Genomic DNA, 20,966 nt, shown 5'->3' with positions numbered 1-20,966 from the left:
TGATATTTATCCCTCAATCAACATCACTAAACAGATTATCTGGCCATTATCACACTGCTGTTTGTGGGAGCTTGCTGTGTGCAAATTGGCTGCTACGTTTCCTACATTGCTACAGTGACTACACTTTCATTGGCTGTAAAGCGCTTTGTGATGTTGGGTGGTGGTGAAAGCGCTGATATAAAACCGGTACGTTAATGACTATCGGTGTCATTTCCTGCTCTCGCCCTGAACTAGAACATTTCATTCACTTTGCGTCTAATTTCCACCCTTCCCTCACCTTCACACGGTCCATCCCCGACTCTTCCCTTCCTCGACTTCTCTGTCTCCATTTCTGGGGATAGGCTACTGACAAACATTCACTATAAGCTCATTGACTCCCACAGCTACCTGGACTACACTTCCTCTCACCCCACTTCCTGTAAGGACTCCATTCCATTCTCCCAGTGTCTCCCTCTCCGTCGCATTTGCTCTGACGATGCCACCTTCCACACTAGTGCCTCTGACATGTCTTCCTTTTTCCTCGACCAAGGATTCTCCTCTGCCAAGGTTAACATGGCCCTCGACCGTGTCCGTTCTATTTCCCGCACTTCTGCTCTCACCCCTTCCCCCCTCAGAACCATGACAGGGTTCCCCTTGTCCTCGCCTTTCACCCCACCAGCCTCCACGTCCAACGGATCATCCCCTGACATTTCCACCAACCCCAGCGTGGTCCCACCACCAAACACATCTTCCCCTCCCCCCCACCATTCCTCAATCACCCCCTCCCCTTCCCATGGCACCGTCTCGTGCAAGCGCAGGAGATACAACATCTTCCCGTTTACCCCCTCCCTCCCCACTGACCAGGGCCCCAAATACTCCTTCCAGGTGAAACAGCGATTTACTTGTACTTTCAATTTAATATACTGTATTGGGGAGACCAAGTGTAGATTGGATGACCGTTTTACGGAGCACCTTCGCTCAGTCTGTAAACATGACCCTGAGTTTCCGGTCGCCTGTCACTTTAATTCCCTGCTCCACTCCCACTCTGACCTCTCCGTCCACGGCCTCCTGCTCTGTTCCAACGAAGCTCAACGCAAGCTCGAGGAACCACCTCATCTTTCATTAGGCACTTTACAGCCTCCTGGACTCAACATTGAGTTGAACAATTTCAGAGCGTAACCCCTGCCCCTATTTTCTGTTTTTTCTCTTTCCCATGGCAGCTCTTGATTCTGCCATTTACACCCTGTCTCGACTCATCTTTTGTTTATTAACTTGCCCCATTTCCATCTCCGTTTGCCTTGCACCATCATCCCTTTTGTCTCGATCTCTGCTGCCTATCACAGACTTTCAATTTGTTCTTTCGTCCCCTCGCTCCTTCCCCTGCCCCTACACTTGCTTAAAAACCTATTACATCTCGAACTTCTTCCACGAAGGGTCACGGACCTGAAACATTAACTCTGTTTCTCTCTCCACAGATGCTGCCTGACCCGCTGAGTAATCCAGCATTTTCTGTTTTTATGCAACTCTCTCATCCCTTCACGCAAGTCATTGATATATATGGTGAAAAGCCGAGGCCCCAATACAGATCCCTTGGGAACCCCGCTTGTCACAACCTACCAGAGAATCTTCCCGTTATCCCTACTCTCTGTCCTATCTCGTAACCAATAACCAGGTTATTTCCAAGTCTGTGCACTTTGGCTTTTGTTAATCACTCATGCAACATCTTACCGGATGCCTTCTGGAAGTCCACATCGATCATGTCCATATCTACCATCACTTCAAAAACTAATTCCACCTAGTTTAGTCAGACATGCAACTCCCCTCCCCCAAATTACATCCCTGCTCACTCTGAGCAGCTCAAATTTAAGTACTCGGTCACTCTGCCTCTGATAGATTCCAGATTCCCCACACCTGATAAAAAGAAAGACTTGAGTTTATTTAACATCTTTCACAACCACTGGACACCCCAAAACGCTTTACAGCCAATCAAGTACTATTTTGAACTGTTGCGTAAGAAACACGACAGCCAATTTTGTGTACAGCAAGCTCCAACAAACAGCAATGCGATAATGATCAGATAATCTGTGACATCTGTGATGTTAGTTGAGGGATAAATATTGGCACCAGGGATAACTCCCCTGCTCTTCTTTTGAAATAGTGCCGTGGGATCTCGGTTTAATGTCTCACCACAAAGACGGCACCTCAGACAGTGCAGCAGTCCCTCAGCACTGTACTGGAGTGTCAGCGTAGATTTTTGTGCTCATGTCCCTGGAGTGGGACTTGAACCCACAACCTTCTGACTCGGAGCAGAGAGTGCTGCCCACTGAGTCTCTGGGTGCCACATGATAAAGTGACAGCTCTGTGGTTACCGTTTTTATCTCTCCCTCCCTCCCTTAAATAATGAAGTGACATTTTTGCCATTTTCCAAACCAGAGGCACAGTTCCTGCATCAAGAGGGCTTCGAAAAATTCCTACTTCAGTCATCTGCAATTTCCTCATCCATTTCTTTTAATAGTCTGAGGTTGGAAACAGTCATATCCTGGAGATTTGTCTAAAGTCATATTATATTTTCCCCTTGTGCGTGGGAATGAAAACAGGTACCAAGCAATGTTCCCGCTAATTTTGCTTGGCTGCGTGGCCCCTTTAACTGGCTGCGTGGCCCATACAAATTTCCGTGCACGCGCAGGACCTCCAAACCACGCAGCTTAACGGCAATGTTGGCACCAAGTACTCCTTTAATAAGTTTGCAGTTCACTTATTGTCGTTGAGAGGCTGTTTCCCCCGGGCTGGAGAGTCTAGAACCAGGGGTCACAGTCTCAGGATAAGTGGTTGGCCATTTCGGACTGAGATGAGGAGGAATTTCTTCACTTGGAGGGTGGTGAATCTTTGGAATTCTCTGCCCCAGAGGGCTGTCGATGAGTATATTCAAGACTGGGATCGTTAGATTTTTGGACTCTAGGGGAATGGGGATTGGGTGGGAAAGTGAAGTCCAAGATCAGCCATGATCGTATTAAATGGCGGAGCAGGCTCGAGGGGCCGAATGGCCGACTCCTGCTCCTATTCCTTACGTTTTTATTATAGTCTTGCCTGCATCAGTTTTCAGGTTGGGGCACGATTTGGCTGCGATTTGATGAACCCTCGGGTTAAACAGCTTGCTGGCATTCGCTGCCAAGCCTGACACATGACTAATGGTCGCTTGGGGCAAGGTGCAGCGATTGAATGGTGCCCATAAGAATTTAATCCTGGTTAACTTTGACATGGGAGAGAAAAATGGCAGAGACATTTGATGAGGGATAGAGGGAAGACTGTAATTTGGTTTTCATTTATAAAAAAAAAGTATTCCTAAACATGCACGCCTGTCTTGCAGGTAACCGCTGCCCGCACGGTGGGTACAGTAATCCCACCACCGTTGGTTCGTGGGGGTCTACAGGGAACCTCAAAGCTTGGACCACAGCAGAACTCACAGATCGTGATGCCACCATTAGTGAGAGGAGCGCAGGTGAGCGGCCGGCGAGGGGAATCGCCGAGTGTTTGTTCGGTGATTGGAAAGTCCAAGTAGCCACAGCTTCCAAATACAGAAATAGATTGAGCAACCTAACTTGCGTCATTGATCGTGGCAAATCGGTTGTGTTAATTCAGCTCCCTCAGACGATTAGATCCAGCGACTCCTACAAGCCCAACTAGGTCCAGTATATTAAAAAAAAAAATTCAAAACAGAAACAAACTCTTAATTTGCATAGCCGTTTGTTTCATCGCTCCAAAAATAATTTTAGGTGCTTTACATACAATAAATTAGTTAGTCACCTTGTTTAGGGAAATAGCCCCAGCCATTTTGCATACAGCCAGTTGATGAGGGACACAGTGAATTAAACTACACTTTTTTTTGGATGGCTTATGACGCGACATCCTTGTTTAAGGACAACTTGTGTCCCGAGCAGCTCAGTGTGTTAAAATAAAAACCGTCAGATTGTTATATTAGCCCCGACTGGTTCGCTCATGTCCCTCAGGAAGTATGTCGTTGACACAATGCCCTCTGGGCGACCAGGGATGAACAGTAAATGCTGCCTTGCCAGATTGACAGTGAGGATGTTTCCCTGGACTGGGGAGTCTAGAACCAGGGGTCAGTGTCTCAGGATAAGGGGTTGGACGTTTAGGACTGAGATGAGGAGAAACAACTACTTCTCGGGGTGGTGAATTGTAAGAGTGGGGCTGAGAATAATGGTGTTATCCTATTTCCAACAGTGCCACTGAGGGTCACTATTAATCCGGGGCCAGACACTGGCACGATCCGTGAGAGCAAGTCGTTTTCCTGGCTTGGAATGTTGCACAGTGCAAGGGTATAAAAATAACGTAGACACTCTTTGGAATTCTCTACCCCAGAGGGTTGTGGATGCTCAGTATTTGAGTATATTCAAGACAGAGGTCGATAGATTTTTGGATATTAAGGGAATCAAGGGATATGGGGGATAGAATCATAGAAATTTACAGCACGGAAGGGGGCCATTCGGCCCATCGTGTCTGTGTCGGCCGACCAAGAGCTACCCAGCTCTCGGTCCGTAGCCCTGTAGGTCACGACACTTCAGGTGCACATCCAAGTACTACTTAAATGTGGTGAGGGTTTCAGCCTCTACCACCCTTTCAGGCAGTGAGTTCCAGACCCCCAGCACCCTCTGGGTGAAGAAATTTCCCCTCAAAATCTTCTCTAAACCTCCTACCAATGACTTTAAATCTATGCCCCCTGGTTGTTGACCCCTCTGCTAAGGGAAATAGATCCTATCCACTATATCCAGGCCCCTCATAATTGTATACACCTCAATCAGGTCTCCTCTCGGCTTCCAAAGAACATAACCCCAGCCTGTCCAGTCTTTCCTCACAGCGCAGGAAGGTGGAGTTAAGGTCGAAGATCAGCGGGATCTTATTGAATGGCGGAGCAGGCTCGAGGGGCTGAATGGCCGGCTCCTCCTGATTCTCATGCTACTCATATCCCAAGAAGAAATATTGAAAAGAAACGGGATTTCAGTACAGGGGGGAAACACAGAGTTGATGTCTCAGACCTGAAACGTTAACTCTTTCTCTCTCTGCAGATGCTGTCTGATCTACTGAGTGTTTCCAGCATTTTCTGTGCTTTTTAAGCTGCACTGTACTGTACAAAAGCACTTCAAAGTGACCTTACCAAAACCATGTCCTCCTTCGTAGGACCAACTATCAGCAGCAACCAAACGTGCTGAAAATGGCAGATTCCCCACAGCCGCCGCCTTTGTAATTTGCTGCTTGTGATATATTCTACCACATCACAATGCACATACTTACCAGATGGCTCTGCTCAGGAACTTGTCAGGTGACCTGTCACCTAATGCCGTCATTGAATTTACATCAGCGGCAGCATTACCGCAGTAGTCCACTAGGTGGCGCTATTTCTTACACTGCTCTCAGCATTTTATCGTCTTGTTACTTTTTTAGTGTAGTGCAAATCTCACTGCTATCCCAAGTGTGCAAATCACTTAATATAACAGGTTGAGTAAAGCCACAGATGTTGTGCTGTGGGTCTGCGTACCCCGGATCGCGACTGCGTTCTCGTCCCGTGTTACTGTGTCGTCGGCACTGTGCGGAGGGCGCAGTTACAGCATGACGAGCCTGCTTGCTCGGTTCCCATTATATCTGTGGTCGTGGGAGATTCACTTGAGCCGTAACCTGCAGGGCTACGGACCCAGAGCTGGAATGTGGGATAGGCCGGGTGGCTCTTTGTCGACCGGCGCGGACATGATGGGCCGAAATGGCCTCCTTCCGTGCTGTAAGTTTCTATGATAATAAATATTGCCAGGTTGTAGGTTTTAAATATATTTTTAGATATCCATGAGTGGAATGGGTAGCTGAAAAGTGCATGTTGCAGATATGTTTTGCCCTCTTCTGTGTCTCTCTTTGCCATCTCCTCCATAAATTAAACTTGCTCTTTTCCCCTTAAGTTTTTTTACTTGTTTTTGCACACTTTGCTTGCACCCTGTTTGTGAATCTGCTTTATACAGTGTCAACAATATTCTGGAGCAACTCAACAACTCCAGTTGTGAGCAGGTTGCTTACCTCTGTATGACTGCACTGCAGTGCGATGTACCTTGCTGGAATCCTGAATAACCTCTCCCCTTTTCTTTTCTGCCTTGCTTTCATTTCCCCACCCCACCCCTCCGCTCACACCATTCCATCCGTCATTGCCCCATTCTGTTAGCCAATGTCTGTTTCTCCCCAGCAAATCCACGCCATCAGGCCACATGCCAGCACGGCTCCACCGCCCCTGCTACTGGCCCCCCGGGCCTCGGTGCCCAACACGGTGCAGATCCAGGGCCAGAGGATCCTTTCGCAGGGATTGATTCGCGTGGCCAACGTCCCCAACACCAGCCTGCTCGTCAACATTCCACAGGTAAGCTGCCGACGGGGGGGTACCCCGAACCGTGTCCACATCGGGCTGGGCCGGGGTGGGGAAGTCGTCGTCATCTTCTCAGGCAGTCCCTCGGAGTCGAGGATGACTTGCTTCATGCTAATACGAGTTCTCGGGTGACTGATGAGCCCAATGCAGGACCTGCAGTCTCTGTCTCAGGTGGTGTCTGGGGCAGACGGTGGTTGGAGGGGCGGGTGGGTGGGGTGTTTGGGTTGTCGTGTGCTCCTCCCGCTGTCTGTGCTTAGCTCCCGGCGATGAGACTCGAGGTGCTCAGTGCCCTCCCGGGTGCTTCTCCACTTAGGGCGGTCTTGGGTCAGGGACTCCCAGGTGTCGGAGGCTTTGAGGGTGTCCTTGTAACGTTTCCTCTGCCCACCTGGGCCTCACTTGCCGTGTCGGAGCTCTGAGTTGAGCGCTAGTAAGGATCAGCTGACAGTCTGTGTGTTTCGAACTCAAGATTGTAAGGGGAAGGGATCCTGGGAAAGGATCGGCTTTGAGATCCTGGGAAAGAATGAATGACAATAGGAGATGGGGTACGAGTCTTGATTTCAACATGGCGACTATATCAGAGTTAGCACTGATTATGTAACCTGCTATGGATATTTGGGGAGGGTTGTGCTTAAGGATGCCACTGTTGAGGAATGAAACATTACCAGTTTTTTTCCCCCACACGCTGTTAATGCCAACACTGGGTTCGGTACATCAAAGGTGAACTGCAAAGTAAAGCTCCTTCCCTTACAGGGACATAGGAACATGAGTAGGCCATTCAGCCCCTCGAACTTATTCTACTGTTCTATTAAATTATGATTATGGCAGATCTGTACCTCAACGCCACGCCCGCCTGCTTTCCATCTCCCCTGATACCTTTACCCATCCCCTCAGTCTCTTCCCCAAACTTCAGAAGAGCACCTCCGGCTGCAGCAGAGTGACGTTTCAGTCTCTTGCACCAGTGTACCACCCGCCTCTTTTATGAGGAGATGTTCAACTGTGGGAGGTTTCACGGCTAACTCTAATCCTGTTCTCTCGTGATGTGCACTTTCAGATTGGGTGGGGGCACAGGGGGGGGGTCCTTGCTTCCAACATCTCCTCACTCCCTCAGTCCAGTCCAGGGGAAGTGTGTCCATTTGAACTGCCCTGGTTGTTTTCAAATACCTGAGCTCAGACAGTAATCCCAACTAGTCTTAGTGACTCTGTGCGGCACTGGGGATAGCCACCAGGGGTTCCTCACCAAAGTTTTTACAACTTCTGAGATTGGACGCTTCTCGCAAGCAGGTGATTCGATGGTCCTGTTCACTGAGAAATGAGTTGAGGTCATCAAACTCGCCAAGGCTTCTTCGGCAGCACCTCCCAAACCTGCGACCTCTACCACCTAGAAGGACAAGGGCAGCAGGTGCATGGGAACACCACCACCTCCACGTTCCCCTCCCAGTCACACGCCATCCTGACTTGGAAATATATCGGCCATTCCTTCATCGTCGCTGGGTCACAATCCTGGAACTCCCTCCCTAACAGCACTGTGGGAGCACCTTCACCACACGGACTGCAGCGGTTCAAGAAGGCGGCTCACCACCACCTTCTCGAGGGGAATAAACGTGCGCCCACATCGCGTGAACCAATAAATAAATAATTAAGACTCGGGATGGTAGTGGAGGGTTAATGGTGCTTTTGGAACTGGACCCCCAGTGAGAACCGTGCCTCCGGGGGAGGAAAAGATAATTTTGAGGTGTTTGGCTGGAGAGAGCCCTGTTCTGTCTCAGTTTTAACTGCTCGCTGTTTCCATCGGCCAACTAGATCTTTGTTTTTGCAGGCCTCGAGTACGATGAAAGGTTCATCGCTGAATTCGGCTCAGTCGAATGTCGGCAGCAACACCGGGTCATCCATCATGAACTCCAATGAATCTCCGGCCAGCCGGCAGGCCGCGGCCAAGCTGGCCCTCCGCAAGCAGCTGGAGAAAACGCTGCTGGAAATCCCGCCACCAAAGCCTCCAGCCCCCGAGCTGAACTTCCTCCCGAGCGCCGCCAACAACGAGTTCATCTACCTGGTGGGACTCGAGGAGGTGGTACACAACCTTCTCGAGACACAAGGTTAGCGCCGTGCTTCCTGCGCACAATACTTTGCCTGTCGGATCGTTAAGAACATAAAAAATAGGAGCAGGAGTCGGCCATTCAATAAGATCATGGCTGGGGCTCAGCTCCACTTCCCCGCCCACTCCCCATAACCCTTCACTCCCTTCTGTCTGTCTCCACCTTAAATATATTCAATGACCCAGCCTCCACAGCTCTCTGGGGCAGAGAATCCCACAGATTTACAACCCACTGAGAGAAGAAATTTCTCCTCATTTCCATTTTAAATGGGCGACCCCTTATTCTGAGACTATGTCCCCTAGTTCTAGATTCCCCCACGAGGGGAAACATCCTCTCTGCATCTATCCTGCCAAGCCCCCTCAGAGTCTTGTATGTTTCAATAAGATCACCTCTCAGTCTTCTAAACTCCAATGAGTACAGGCCCAACCTGCTCAGCCTTTCTTCAGACGACGGCTCATATACACTTGTCACTGAAGGGGGCTGTTCGACCGTCAAGCCTTGCCAGCTCTTTGAACGAGCCGGCCAATTAATGCCTTTCTCTTTCCCTCCCTCCCTCCCTCCCTCCCTCCCTCCTGCTTGTTTCCTGTAGTTGTCATGTTGGGTCTGGATTCTAAAATCAAGGCTCCAGATCTGATTTTGGTGTTAGTCGAGGATAGAATTTAAGAATTTGAAGTCCAAGAAAACTGCGATAACTTCTAGTACTGGAATGTACTGCAACAGCCATAGAAACTTACAGTACCGAAGGCGGCTGTTCGGCCCATTGAGCCTGTGCTGCCACTTTGAACGAGATATGCAGTGTGTCCCACTCCCCCCCCCCCCCCCCCCCTGCTCTTTCCCCACAGCCCTGCATTTTTTTCCCCCCTTCAAGTATTTATCCAATTCCCCGTTTGAAAGTCACTATTGAATCTGCTCCCACCGTCCTTTCAGGCAGCGCGTTCCCGATCACAACAACTCGCTGCGTAAAAATATTTTCCTCGTCTACTCTGGTTTTATTTCTCTCGTATTAAATCTGTATTCTCGATCACTAAAGCAGCTGGGATCAGTCCCGAGCTTGCACTGAGACAGCAATTTTCAGGCAAGGCTACAATTCACCTGCACAGACCTGCGCTAGGGAGAGCAGTGAAAAATACCGCAGGGTTTCCGCTGCTGGCCATTGTTGTTGGTAGGTGTATGAGAACATAAGAATTCGGAGCAGGAGTCGGCCATTCGGCCCCTCGAGCCTGCTCCACCATTCAGTGAGATCGTGGCTGATGTTCGACCTCAACTCCACTTCCCTGCCCGATCCCCATATCCCTTCATTCCCTTAATATCCAAAAGTCTGTCGATCTGTATCTTGAATATACTCAACGACTGAGCCTCCACGAGCCTCTGGTGTAGAGAATTCCAAAGATTCACCGCCCTCTGAGTGAAGAAGTTTCTCCTCCCAGTCCTGTGTGTGTGGACCGAGGGTGAGGATGTGATCAGGCTGAACTGAGTGTCCCCAGATTCTGCCGTGTAAACCTGAGTGGGTTGCTTCCTCATGGGGTACAAGTACTTGAAGCCAGCGATACCATCTTCATTATCAACCCAACTAAGACCCGGGTTGTACTGGTACCACACTCGATCCACTCAGTCACATTCATCCTGCTTAACTTGGACTTGGCAACAAGGGCGGGTTTATCTTGACCTGCCTGTTGGCCAATATTTATCCCTCAATCAGCACCTAAAAACAGATTATCTGGTCATTATCACATTGCTGTGTGTGGGAGCTTGCTGTGTGTACACTGGCTGCCGCGTTTCCCACATTACAACAGTGACTACATTTCAAAAGTACTTCATTGGCTGTAAAGTGCTTTGAATTGTCCGGTGGTCATGAAAGGCTCTATAGAAATGTATGTTTTTTTTGTGTTCTGAATGCACTGTGTTTACCTGCTTTCACAGGTAAAGGTTCCACGCAGGGATCGACACAAGAGCCATACGCTTGTTCTCAATGTAAAACTGACTTCACTTGTCGTTGGAGGCAAGGAAAGACTGGGACGATCATGTGCGAGCAGTGCGTGACGTCCAATCAGAAGAAGGCATTGAAAGCTGAACATACCAATCGCCTGAAAGCGGCATTTGTGAAGGCCCTTCAGCAAGAACAGGTAAGCGGGCAGGAAGTTACAGACTCAGACGGGTTCGGCACCTGTGACAATCCTGCCACTGTTCCCAGTCCCAGTGTTGCCAGGAGGCTCATTTCACATCATTGCCAATACATGAAGGGCAGATTGCTCTCATCCAGTTTAATGTGCATCAAATGTTGCACTTAATTCATCCCCTCAGATTCTTTCCACCACCAGACCTCTTTCCATACGTACTGTACCACAGTGTTATACAGTGACAGACCTGTACCCACCAGTATTGTACCCCAGTGTTATACAGTGACAGACCTGTACCCACCAGTACTGTACCCGAGTGTTATACAGTGACAGACCTGTACCCACCAGTACTGTACCCCAGTGTTATACAGTGACAGACCTGTACCCACCAGTACTGTACCCCAGTGTTATACAGTGACAGACCTGTACCCACCAGTATTGTACCCCAGTGTTATACAGTGACAGACCTGTACCCACCAGTACTGTACCCCAGTGTTATACAGTGACAGACCTGTACCCACCAGTACTGTACCCCAGTGTTATACAGTGACAGACCTGTACCCACCAGTATTGTACCCCAGTGGTATACAGTGACAGACCTGTACCCACCAGTACTGTACCCCAGTGTTAGTAATGCAATATATTTAAATTTTCCTCTGTTTAAGCTTTGTCACTATCTGTTATTGAGTGAGTGACCTCCTCCTTTAGAGGAAAAGCATTTTATTGATTACTTTGATGTGGGAGCGGGGGGCAGAATTCAGCTCACTGATGACCAGGTTCCCAGGGCAAGTATCTCTCCCAGACTGGGGAGGGAGGGTTCTTCTCCAGCATCATCAATACAAACAGCTTGGGCAGGAGGAGGAGAGAGAAAGAGGGAGCTTGGGGTCCAATTCTCTACAGCAGGCATTTACCTTTTCCCGGTGCACAGGCATGATGGAGATGCTGATGTGTCGAAAGGAGACAAAATGCTGGAAATACTCAGGTCAGGCAGCATCTGTGGAGAGAGAGAAACTGAGTTCAAGTTTCAGGTCGATGACCTTTCGTCAGAACTGAAACGCTAACTCTGTTTCTCTCTCCACAGATGCTGCCTGACCTGCTGAGTATTTCCAGCATTTTCTGTTTTTATTTCCAGCAACCCACGGTATCTTGTTTTTGTAGAAAGGACACCGTTTTGTTTCATTTTGCAGGAGATCGAACAACGGATACTGCAACAGACAGCTTCCACCGTACAGAGCAAGCAGGACTCTACGGTGCAACACCACGCGGTGAAACAAGTGTGGAAGGCAAGTAGCTCATTAAATTAGCCTTTAGAGCCGCGTGCTCTGAGTCGACGAGCTGTCTCCGCGATCAGTTGCGACCGTTCCAGCTCTGGCTTCTCCCGGCAATCTGTTCGTGCTCGCAGCATTTTCCATGGGCAGGTCCGCACCCTCTGTGGTCTGAAACAGACGTACATCACTGGGTGAGGTGAATGGGTTGGCCTGCTCAAGATTAACGAGCATCCCCACACACTCTCCCAAGATGCACATTGGAAAGATCTGCTCGATGACCACCAAACTCCCTTGATTGCTCTGCGAGGTGGAAAAATGCCATATATTTCAGGCTGCAGTGGAAACCCCAAGTTTATTACAAGTTGTAAATTTATACAGAAGCAAAATCCAAATTAGGAGCAGTATAATACTTGCCTTTCATCGGTACGTTGACCAGATTTCTGAGCTGGAAATAACTAAGTGCGTCAAAATTCATGGAGAGCCTTCTCTGAGTTCCTTCATTCAGATTTGGGTGGCTGGAGTTCATTCTCACAGCTGTGCTGTGGAGCAAAATGGTTGAAAGCAGTGATCTGAAAATATGGCAGCAGGCTGCACTAAATATGTCTGATATAGGCAACTTCTTCCATCTCCGATCAAAAGCAGATCTTTTACAATAGGCAGCTGGCTTCTGCAAACAAAAGCGTAGCATTTTCTCTGCAAACGTGCAGTCAGTATTAATTATTCCTGTTGCCTGGAAAGACAATTGCCCTCACTTCTTGTGTCTGGCTTATACCATTCCTGGTGCTTCCCACCCTCTGTCAAACATCATCAAGAGCAAGCCATCACGTACCCTGTCACTTGGGCTGGAGAGTATCTTTGTGCCATTAATATATAATGGCTCCAGAGGGAATTGTGTATTTGCTGTAGCTAACTCAGAATTCGGAGCAGGCCATTCGGCCCCTCGAGCCTGCTCTGCCATTCAATGAGATCACGGCTGATCTTCGACCTCAACTCCACTTTCCTGCACTATCCCCACATCCCTTGATTCCCTTAATATCCACAAATCTGTCGATCTCCGTCTCGAATATACTCAACGACTGAGCCTCCACAGCCCTCTGGGGCAGAGAATTCCAAAGATTCACCACCCTCTGAGTGAAGAAATTTCTCCTCATCTCAGTCCTTATCCTGAGACTGTGACCCCTGGTTCTAGACTCCCCAGCCCGGGGGAAACACCCTCCCTGCATCTACCCTGTCAAGCCCTGTAAGAATGTTGTATGTTTCAATGAGATCACCTCTCATTCTTCTAAAACAGTGGTAGCCAGGGTGGGAAGCAGAACCGGCAGCCAGAGCTTGTATTTAAAATGTACAAGCCCATTGGCTTGGCCTAGTTACAAATACCATTAAACGGTGTAATGTAGAAATTGTCTCCATCACAATTGAAACAAGAGGCATTTCCTTCCATGATTGCTTTGAGGTCACGACGCACAATGAAACTGGTTAGCAGTTGAACATCGGTTTTAATTGATTGCAATAAAGATGTGATCACACTAGAGAGGGTACCGAGGAGATTTACGAGGATGTTGCAGGGACTGAAGAATTTTAGCTATGAGGAAAGATAACTGAGGCAAGGCTGAGGTTTTCTTTGGAACTGAGGGGACCTTAGTGAGGTGTATAAAATTATGAGCGGCCGAGATAGTGGATAGGAAGGACCTATTTCCCTTAGCAGAGAGGTCAATAACCAGGGGATATAGATTTAAAATAATTGGGGGGGAGGTTTAGAGGGGATTTGAGGGGAAATGTTTTCACCCAGAGGGTGGTGGGGGTCTGGAACTCACGGCCTGAAATGGTGCTAGAGGCAGAAACCCTCATCACATTTTTTAAAAGTACTTACATAGAAAATAGGTGCAGGAGTAGGCCATTCGGCCCTTCGAGCCTGCAACATTATTCAATAAGATCATGGCTGATCATTCAACCTCAGTACCTCTTTCCTGCTTTCTCTCCATACCCCTTGATCCCTTTGGCCGTAAGGGCCATATCTAACTCCCTTTTGAATATATCCAATGAACTGGCCTCAACAACTCTCTGCGGCAGGGAATTCCACGGGTTAACAACTCTGAGTGAAGAAGTTTCTCCTCATCTAGGTCCTAAATGGCTTACCCCTTATTCTTAGACTGTGACCCCTGGTTCTGGAACTCCCCAGCAACGGGAACATTCTTCCTGCCTCTAACCTGTCCAATCATTCTTCTAAACTCCAGTGGATACAGGCCCAGTTGTTCCAGTCTCTCCTCATATGTCAGTCCTGCCATCCCAGGAATCAGTCTGGTGAACCTTTGCTACACTCCCTCAATAGCAAGAGCGTCCTTCCTCAGATTAGGAGACAAAACTGAACACACTGTTCCAGGTGAGGCCTCACCAATGCCCTGTACAACTGCAGTAAGACCTCCCTGCTCCTATACTCAAATCCCCTAGCTATGAAGGCCAACATGCCATTTGCTGCCTTCACCGCCTGCTGTACCTGCATGCCAAACTTCAATGACTGATGTACCATGACACCCAGGTCTTGTTGCCCCTCCCCTTTTCCTTATCTGTCACCATTCAGATAATCTGTCTTTCTGTTTTTGCCATTAAAGTGGATAACCTCACATTTATCCACATTATACTGCATCTGCCATGCATTTTCCCACTCACCTAACCTGTCCAAGTCACCCTGCAGCCTCTTAGCATCCTCCTCACAGCTCACACTGCCACCCAACTTAATGTCATCTGCAAACTTGGAGATATTACATCAATGATTTCGATGAAGGAATTGAATGTCTCTTGTAAATAGCTGGGGTCCCAGCACTGAACCCTGCGGTACCCCACTAGTCACTGCCTGCCATTCTGAAAAGGACCCGTTTATCCCAACTCTCTGCTTCCTGTCTGCCAACCAGTTCTCTATCCACGTCAATACATTACCCCCAATACCATGTGCTTTAATTTTGCACACTAATCTCTTGTGTGGGACCTTGTCAAAAGCCTTTTGAAAGTCCAAATACACCACATCCACTGGTTCTCCCTTGTCCACTCTACTAGTTACATCCTCAAAAAAATTCTAGAAGATTTGTCAAGCATGATTTCCCTTTCATAATCCATGCTGACTTGGACCGATCCTGTCAATGCCTTCCAAATGCGCTGCTATTTCATCTTTAATAATTGATTCCAACATTTCCCCCACCACCGATGTCAGGCTAACCGGTCTATAATTCCCCGTTTTCTCTCCCTCCTTTTTTTAAAAAGTGGGGTTACATTAGCTACCCTCCAGTCCATAGGAACTGATCCAGAGTCTATAGAATGTTGGAAAATGATCACCAATGCATCCACTATTTCTAGGGCCACTTTCTTAGGCTGCATCCCAAAGTTACTCATCAGGCCCTGGGGATTTATCGGCCTTCGATCCCATCAATTTCCCTAACACAATTTCCTGACTAATAAGGATTTCCTTCAGTTCCTTCTTTTCACTAGACCCTCGAACCCCTAGTATTTCCGGAAGGTTATTTGTGTCTTCTTTAGTGAAGATAGATCCAAAGTATTTGTTCAATTGGTCTGCCATTTCTTTGTTCCCCATTTTAAATTCACCTGATTCTGACTGCAAGGGACCTACGTTTGTCTTCACTAATCTTTTTCTCTTCACATATCTATAGAAGCTTTTGCAGTCAGTTTTTATGTTCCCAGCAAGCTTGGATGTGCATTTGAAGTGCCGTAACCTATAGTGTTCGGAAGTGGGATTTGACTGGATCGCTCTTTGTCGGCCGGCACTGACACGATGGGCCGAAATGGCCTCCTTCCGTACCGTAAATATCTTTGATTCTATGTACTAGATTGAAGATGTGGCCCATCTTGTATATTGCTTTTAAGGGAAATCAGTAGTCCGTCGCAGTCACCTGCCTAGACTGACCAATCAAACGCAAGAGCCACATCGCAGCAGGCGGCCATCATTGACCTATCATTGACTTCCTGTTTGCTCCGAGTGCCCCAGCCCCTTCAATGTCGCACCCCTGTCTCGCGTCCCGCTCAGCCCTGGGACCCCCTCTGCTCCGCTGCTAGTGAGTAGCACCTTGGGAGATCTGCGAAGGAAGTCACATCAACAGGCACTCGGAAACTCCACCTGAAAAGATTTAAGTAATTGTCACTAAACTTAAAGGGAAAAAAAGTGGTCAATGTTTTATAACTGATTTTGCAATTAATGGGACTCTCTTCCTACACAAGAAACTCTGTCTTTTCAAAACTGATCTGAATAAACCCTTGCCTGCGTGTTCCCCATCTCAAAATCACAATCTAGCTAAACACCGTAACAGATGTGTTTCCTGGAACCTGATGCTGATTGAAATTGCTGTGGCCAGAATCCGGACAGAGGTTGAGCAACATAATTATTGGTTGGTCAGACCATGCTGCTGCTGCTTCTTAGGCAGTCCCTCTGAATCGAGGAAGACTTGCTTCCACTCAAAGTGAGTTCTCAGGTGATTGAACAGTCCAATACAGGAATGACAGTCTCTGTCACAGGTGGGACAGACAGTGGTTGAGGGAAGGGGTGGGTGGGACTGGTTTGCCGCACGCTCCTTCCGCTGCCTGCGCTTGCTTTCTGCATGCTCTTGGAGACGAGACTCGAAGTGCTCAGCGCCCTCCCGGATGCACTTCCTCCACTTAGGGCGGTCTTTGGCCAGGGACTCCCAGGTGTCGGTGGGGATGTTGCACTTTATCAGGGAGGCTTTGAGGGTGTCCTTGTAACGTTTCCACTGCCCACCTGGGGCTCGCTTGAAGGAGTTCCGAGCAGAGTGCTTGCTTTTGGGAGTCTTGTGTCAGGCATGTGAACAATGTGGCCTGCCCAACGGAGCTGGGTCGAGTGTGGTCAGTGCTTCAATGCTGGGGATGTTGGCCTGGTCGACGACGCTAACATTGGTGTGTCTGCCCTCCCAGGGGATTTGCAGGATCTTGCGGAGACAGCATTGGTGGTATTTCTCCAGCGTGAAATGGAGTGTTGAGGAAGATCGAGAAGAGGGTTGGCGCGATGATGCAGCCTTGCTTGACCCCAGTCCGGACGTGGATTGGGTCCGTTGGTCAGGATCACAGCTTGCACATGGGTTGGGCCCAGTCCTGATCGCCTCCCCCTGTCAGCTTACTGTGAGGGGCCTACAGCCCAAAACCGCCTCTGAGACAGCACTCATTGTCATTCCATTCAGACAAGCCACAGGGGGGCGATGGTGGTCGTGAATAATTGTGATATTGGTGCAATTGGAGAGAGGATTGTTGCTCTTCTAAGTTTTGGACTGAGGCAGAGGAAGGGCCAGCCTTGTTTTGCATCCAACCTTTCTTGTATTTCACCTTTTATGTTGACACTCTGCGTTCAGGATGTGAAACTGCCCCGTTATCATTGAAGTACCGAACCTGAAGGGGCAACAATTGAACGGTGCATTTTTTTAAATTACTTGCAACAAACTCTGGTGATTTTAATTTACCTAGAGCTCCAGCCAGATGTCTCGAGGTCCTCAGTCGATTACAGCCACTGCCCGAGGAGTACTGCACACGTTTAGCCAGTCGTCTCAGCTGCAGAACATGCCTCTTCGGCAAGGTAAGCACGCCGAGAGAGCCGGCATCAAAGGCAACACCACCACCTGGAAGAAGCAGATCGCCAATACAGGTAATCAACACAGTGCTCCTCCACTCGGTCTGTGTGTGTCTCCCGTTCACCCTCCCGCTCTCCCACCCGCTCGCTCCCTTCCCCGCTCGCCCCCACCCTCCCGCTCGCCTCGCGCCCCCCCCCCCCCTACTTCTTGTGAAACGCAATACACAGCGAATATCAGCTCCTGCTTATTCTGCAAGATTTTTAGGGTGTTGGAGTACAATAACAACTTGTATTTATATAGTGCCTTTAACATAGTAAAACGTCCCAAGGCGCTCAACAGGCGCATTATCAAACAAAATTTGACAGAGGCCTAAAAGCTTGGTCAAAGAGAAGAGTCTTAAAGGAGGAGAGCGACAGGAAGGTTTGGGGGGGTGCCATCCAGAGTTTGGGAGTTGACGTCTGAAAGCACAGCTGGCAATTATGGACGAGGTGACAAGGACAGAAATGCCTCATATAATTGTGTCTTTTCCATGTCCTTTTGAATACTGAGGGGGCTTGACAGGGTAGATGCAGGGAGGGTGTTCCCCCGGGCTGGGGAGTCTAGAACCAGGGGTCACAGTCTCAGGATAAGGGGTCGGCCATTTAGGACTGAGATGAGGAGGAATTTCTTCACTCAGAGGGTGGTGAATCTTTGGAATTCTCTGCCCCAGAGGGCTGTGGAGGCTCAGTCTCTTGAGTATATTCAAGGCTGAGATCGATAGATTTTTGAACTCTGGGGGAATCGAGGGTTGTAGAGATCGGGCGGGAAAGTGGAGTTGAGGTCGAAGATCAGCCGTGATCTTATTGAATGGCGGAGCAGGCTGACTCCTCCTATTTCTCATGTTCTTGTGGGTATATCCTGACCCTCCTACCATACAAGCTCGGTCCAATGATGACGCAGGAAGTATACCCTGTGACATTCGTTTTAAATGATCGCATGATGGCCGGAAAGGAGAGAGATTTGTAATTGTTGAGCCTGCGAGTCAGTGGTTGGGGGGTGGGGGCAAACAATAATTTAAAACTCCAGCCAATGTGCCTGCTTCGAATCAGACATAAATATTCCGTCAGTGATTTTGAGAATAGCGTTTTTCTTTTGCTGCTTGAGATTGGTGCAGCAAGTAATTATTGCCGCTTCTCTCCGCGTCTAGGAGTTACCATGGCATACGTTAGCCCGAATCTATCGGTGCACAAGACCTCGTCGGCCGTGGATCGTCAGCGTGAATACCTGCTGGACATGATCCCCTCACGATCCATCAGCCAATCGGCCACCACATGGAAATAAATGGGGTGGTGGGGGAGGGGGAAGAAACCAAGCTCAGAGACAGTGGCCATCACTTTGCACCCCTCTTTCTTCACTGCTGTCCAACCAGTCAAAGGTGTGGGGCCCACGTCAAACCCAGCAACCAGGCGATTTCCCGTAGTACGATAGGATGGAAGCTGCATTTCTTTCCCAATTGGACACTGTTCTTACACAATGTATAAGGAAAAAGTACAACATGTGACCATTTACAAATGGGTATTCGTTTTGTTGGATTATAATGAAAGCTGTATGGGGAAATTAGATCATTTTTGTACTCGCTCGCTCCTGTGCGGTGTGTACGTGATTACGTGTGCATGCGTGCGCGCGGGTCTGTGCGCGTTTGTATGTGCGTCTGATTGCGTGCGTGCACGCGTGTGTGTATGCGCGTCTGATTGTGTGCGTGCCTGTGCGCGTGCGTGTATGCGCGTCTGATTGTGTGCACACGCCTGTGTATGTGTGTGCGCGCGCGCACATGCGTCTGTGTGCACGCGTGTGTCTCTCTGTTTTCCAGCTTCACCGTACAAGGGGCACCATGATCGATCTCGAGTTCTACGATAGCTGTATTGTTTTATTTGACGGGGGGTGGGGGTGGGGGGGCGGTGTTATGTTTCTTCCTCTCTCATCATGACTGCAAACGCAATAATCCGGGTGGATGAACACGCGGGGGACAGTTGAGAAGATGGCGACCGAGCCAGTCACTCGGGTAATTCGGAGTGTTCCGTTTACAGGAACCAGAGACTTGAGATTTCAAGCGGACCGGGCAATGTTGAAGGATCACCAAGCTACTTCTCCTCTCCCACTATATATATATATTTTTGGTAACTCCCAACTCTAAAGCATGCTAGGCTAATCGCTATTCAGCAAACCGTGCAATTTTCGTTGAGGATTCAACCCCGCCCTCCCTGCCCACTTGCAATGCAACCGTGGTCATAAATGGCGTCACCTTTTTTCAGAAAAGAATTTGTTTTGGGGTGGTGGGGGGAGAGAAGGATAGGTGGGGCAGCCCGATATTTGTTGGAAGAATGTGCAATGATACCCACACCACTCCCCAAAAATGCACAGCCACATATCCGCGAACATCAGTGTGTTTACAAGCAGCGCCTGTAGTGGTGTGGGAATGGATGGCTAACCCGAGACACGACTCGCTTCCTATTGCTTTGAGTGGAGAGGTTTATGTCGACGAGGGCTTTGCTTTGGAGTCCTTTGTGAAGTAACAAGGGGGTGTGCAGGCTGCCCTGAATATCCGCTCGAAACCAGGACACAGCTTCCACATTGCTGAAGGCACTTCAGGAGGGTGAGTAGTCTCGTCTTTTTATTCAACGCTCCTCCCCTCTTCTCCCCCCTTCCCATTGTGGCTCCGGTACTATTTGGGCGCCTCTCCACTTTGGAGTGCTTTGTTGGTCTCCCATTGCTGTTGCCACAGAGCAGGCAGGAATGCCCCAACACTGGCTTTTAAAAGGTGCCTGAGTCTACGTTCCAAACTCATTGGAAGTGGGGGTGGGAGGGAGAAGATGATTCATATTTTCTTTTGGGCTCTTCTGCACAGAGTCACCAGACAAGGAAGCTTCTTTTGCCCAGGCCATTTCGCTCCCTAGAGCTGACCCGAATGGCACAAGGCTCCTTCCTAATTGATGTTCAACCTCGCTTGGGTATATGTGGGCAGTGGCGGGCAGGCAGAGGTGGGTCAGGGCTATTCGACCAAGGTGGGAAGTCGCTGCGTGAAGGCAAAGCTGGCGGGGGGGGGGGCACATCAGACATAATAACATCTACAGCGATAGTGGCCGAACGAGTCTGCACTGCGCTCCGAGAACCTGGGAATGGTGCTGTCCCTTTCCCCTTCTGTGTGAATAATTTTTTTGACGTTTAGGCAGACGTGTATTCCCCCTCCCCTTTTTTGATATCTGGTTAACCATGAAAGAAGATTTTGCAGATTGTCACTGTTTTATTGCTACAAATATTTGGTTTTTTTGTGTACGGTCGGTTCGCTGGAATGAGAAGTTTAATTCCACCAAAGTATCCTCTAAGTTAATATTTTTCAGTGCATTTCTTGCACTACAGAGTTCAAAGTATAAGGATGCAATTTTCAGAGACCCCCAACCGTTGCATCGAATCGGAGCCTGGCTCAACCCTCACTGGTGGAAGGGGCGGTGTTTGTGATTGTATAACGGACACGC

At 48.9% G+C, this 20,966-nt stretch overlaps 1 protein-coding gene across 6 annotated transcripts in view; it reads left to right on the top strand.

Moving 5' to 3' along the window:
* Positions 1-19,071, top strand: part of gatad2ab (GATA zinc finger domain containing 2Ab) — a 156,840-nt gene extending 137,769 nt beyond the window's left edge. For 4 of the 6 annotated variants that reach the window (XM_070859551.1, XM_070859549.1, XM_070859553.1 and 1 more), the window contains 7 exons: positions 3,347-3,478; positions 6,200-6,391; positions 8,214-8,490; positions 10,411-10,613; positions 11,795-11,890; positions 17,351-17,528; positions 18,641-19,071. In XM_070859551.1, coding sequence (XP_070715652.1) covers positions 3,347-3,478; positions 6,200-6,391; positions 8,214-8,490; positions 10,411-10,613; positions 11,795-11,890; positions 17,351-17,528; positions 18,641-18,774 — 1,212 coding nt within the window. In that variant the 3' untranslated portion in view covers positions 18,775-19,071. The remainder of the gene's footprint in view (positions 1-3,346; positions 3,479-6,199; positions 6,392-8,213; positions 8,491-10,410; positions 10,614-11,794; positions 11,891-17,350; positions 17,529-18,640) is intronic. The other 2 variants (XM_070859554.1, XM_070859552.1) reach the window with 1 other exon arrangement.
* The last annotated feature ends 1,895 nt before the right edge of the window (positions 19,072-20,966 follow it).

The sequence above is a fragment of the Pristiophorus japonicus genome, chromosome 18 (genome assembly GCF_044704955.1).
Source record: "Pristiophorus japonicus isolate sPriJap1 chromosome 18, sPriJap1.hap1, whole genome shotgun sequence".
Classification (NCBI taxonomy): domain Eukaryota; kingdom Metazoa; phylum Chordata; class Chondrichthyes; family Pristiophoridae; genus Pristiophorus; species Pristiophorus japonicus.
This window is presented reverse-complemented; position numbering and strand designations above follow the sequence as displayed.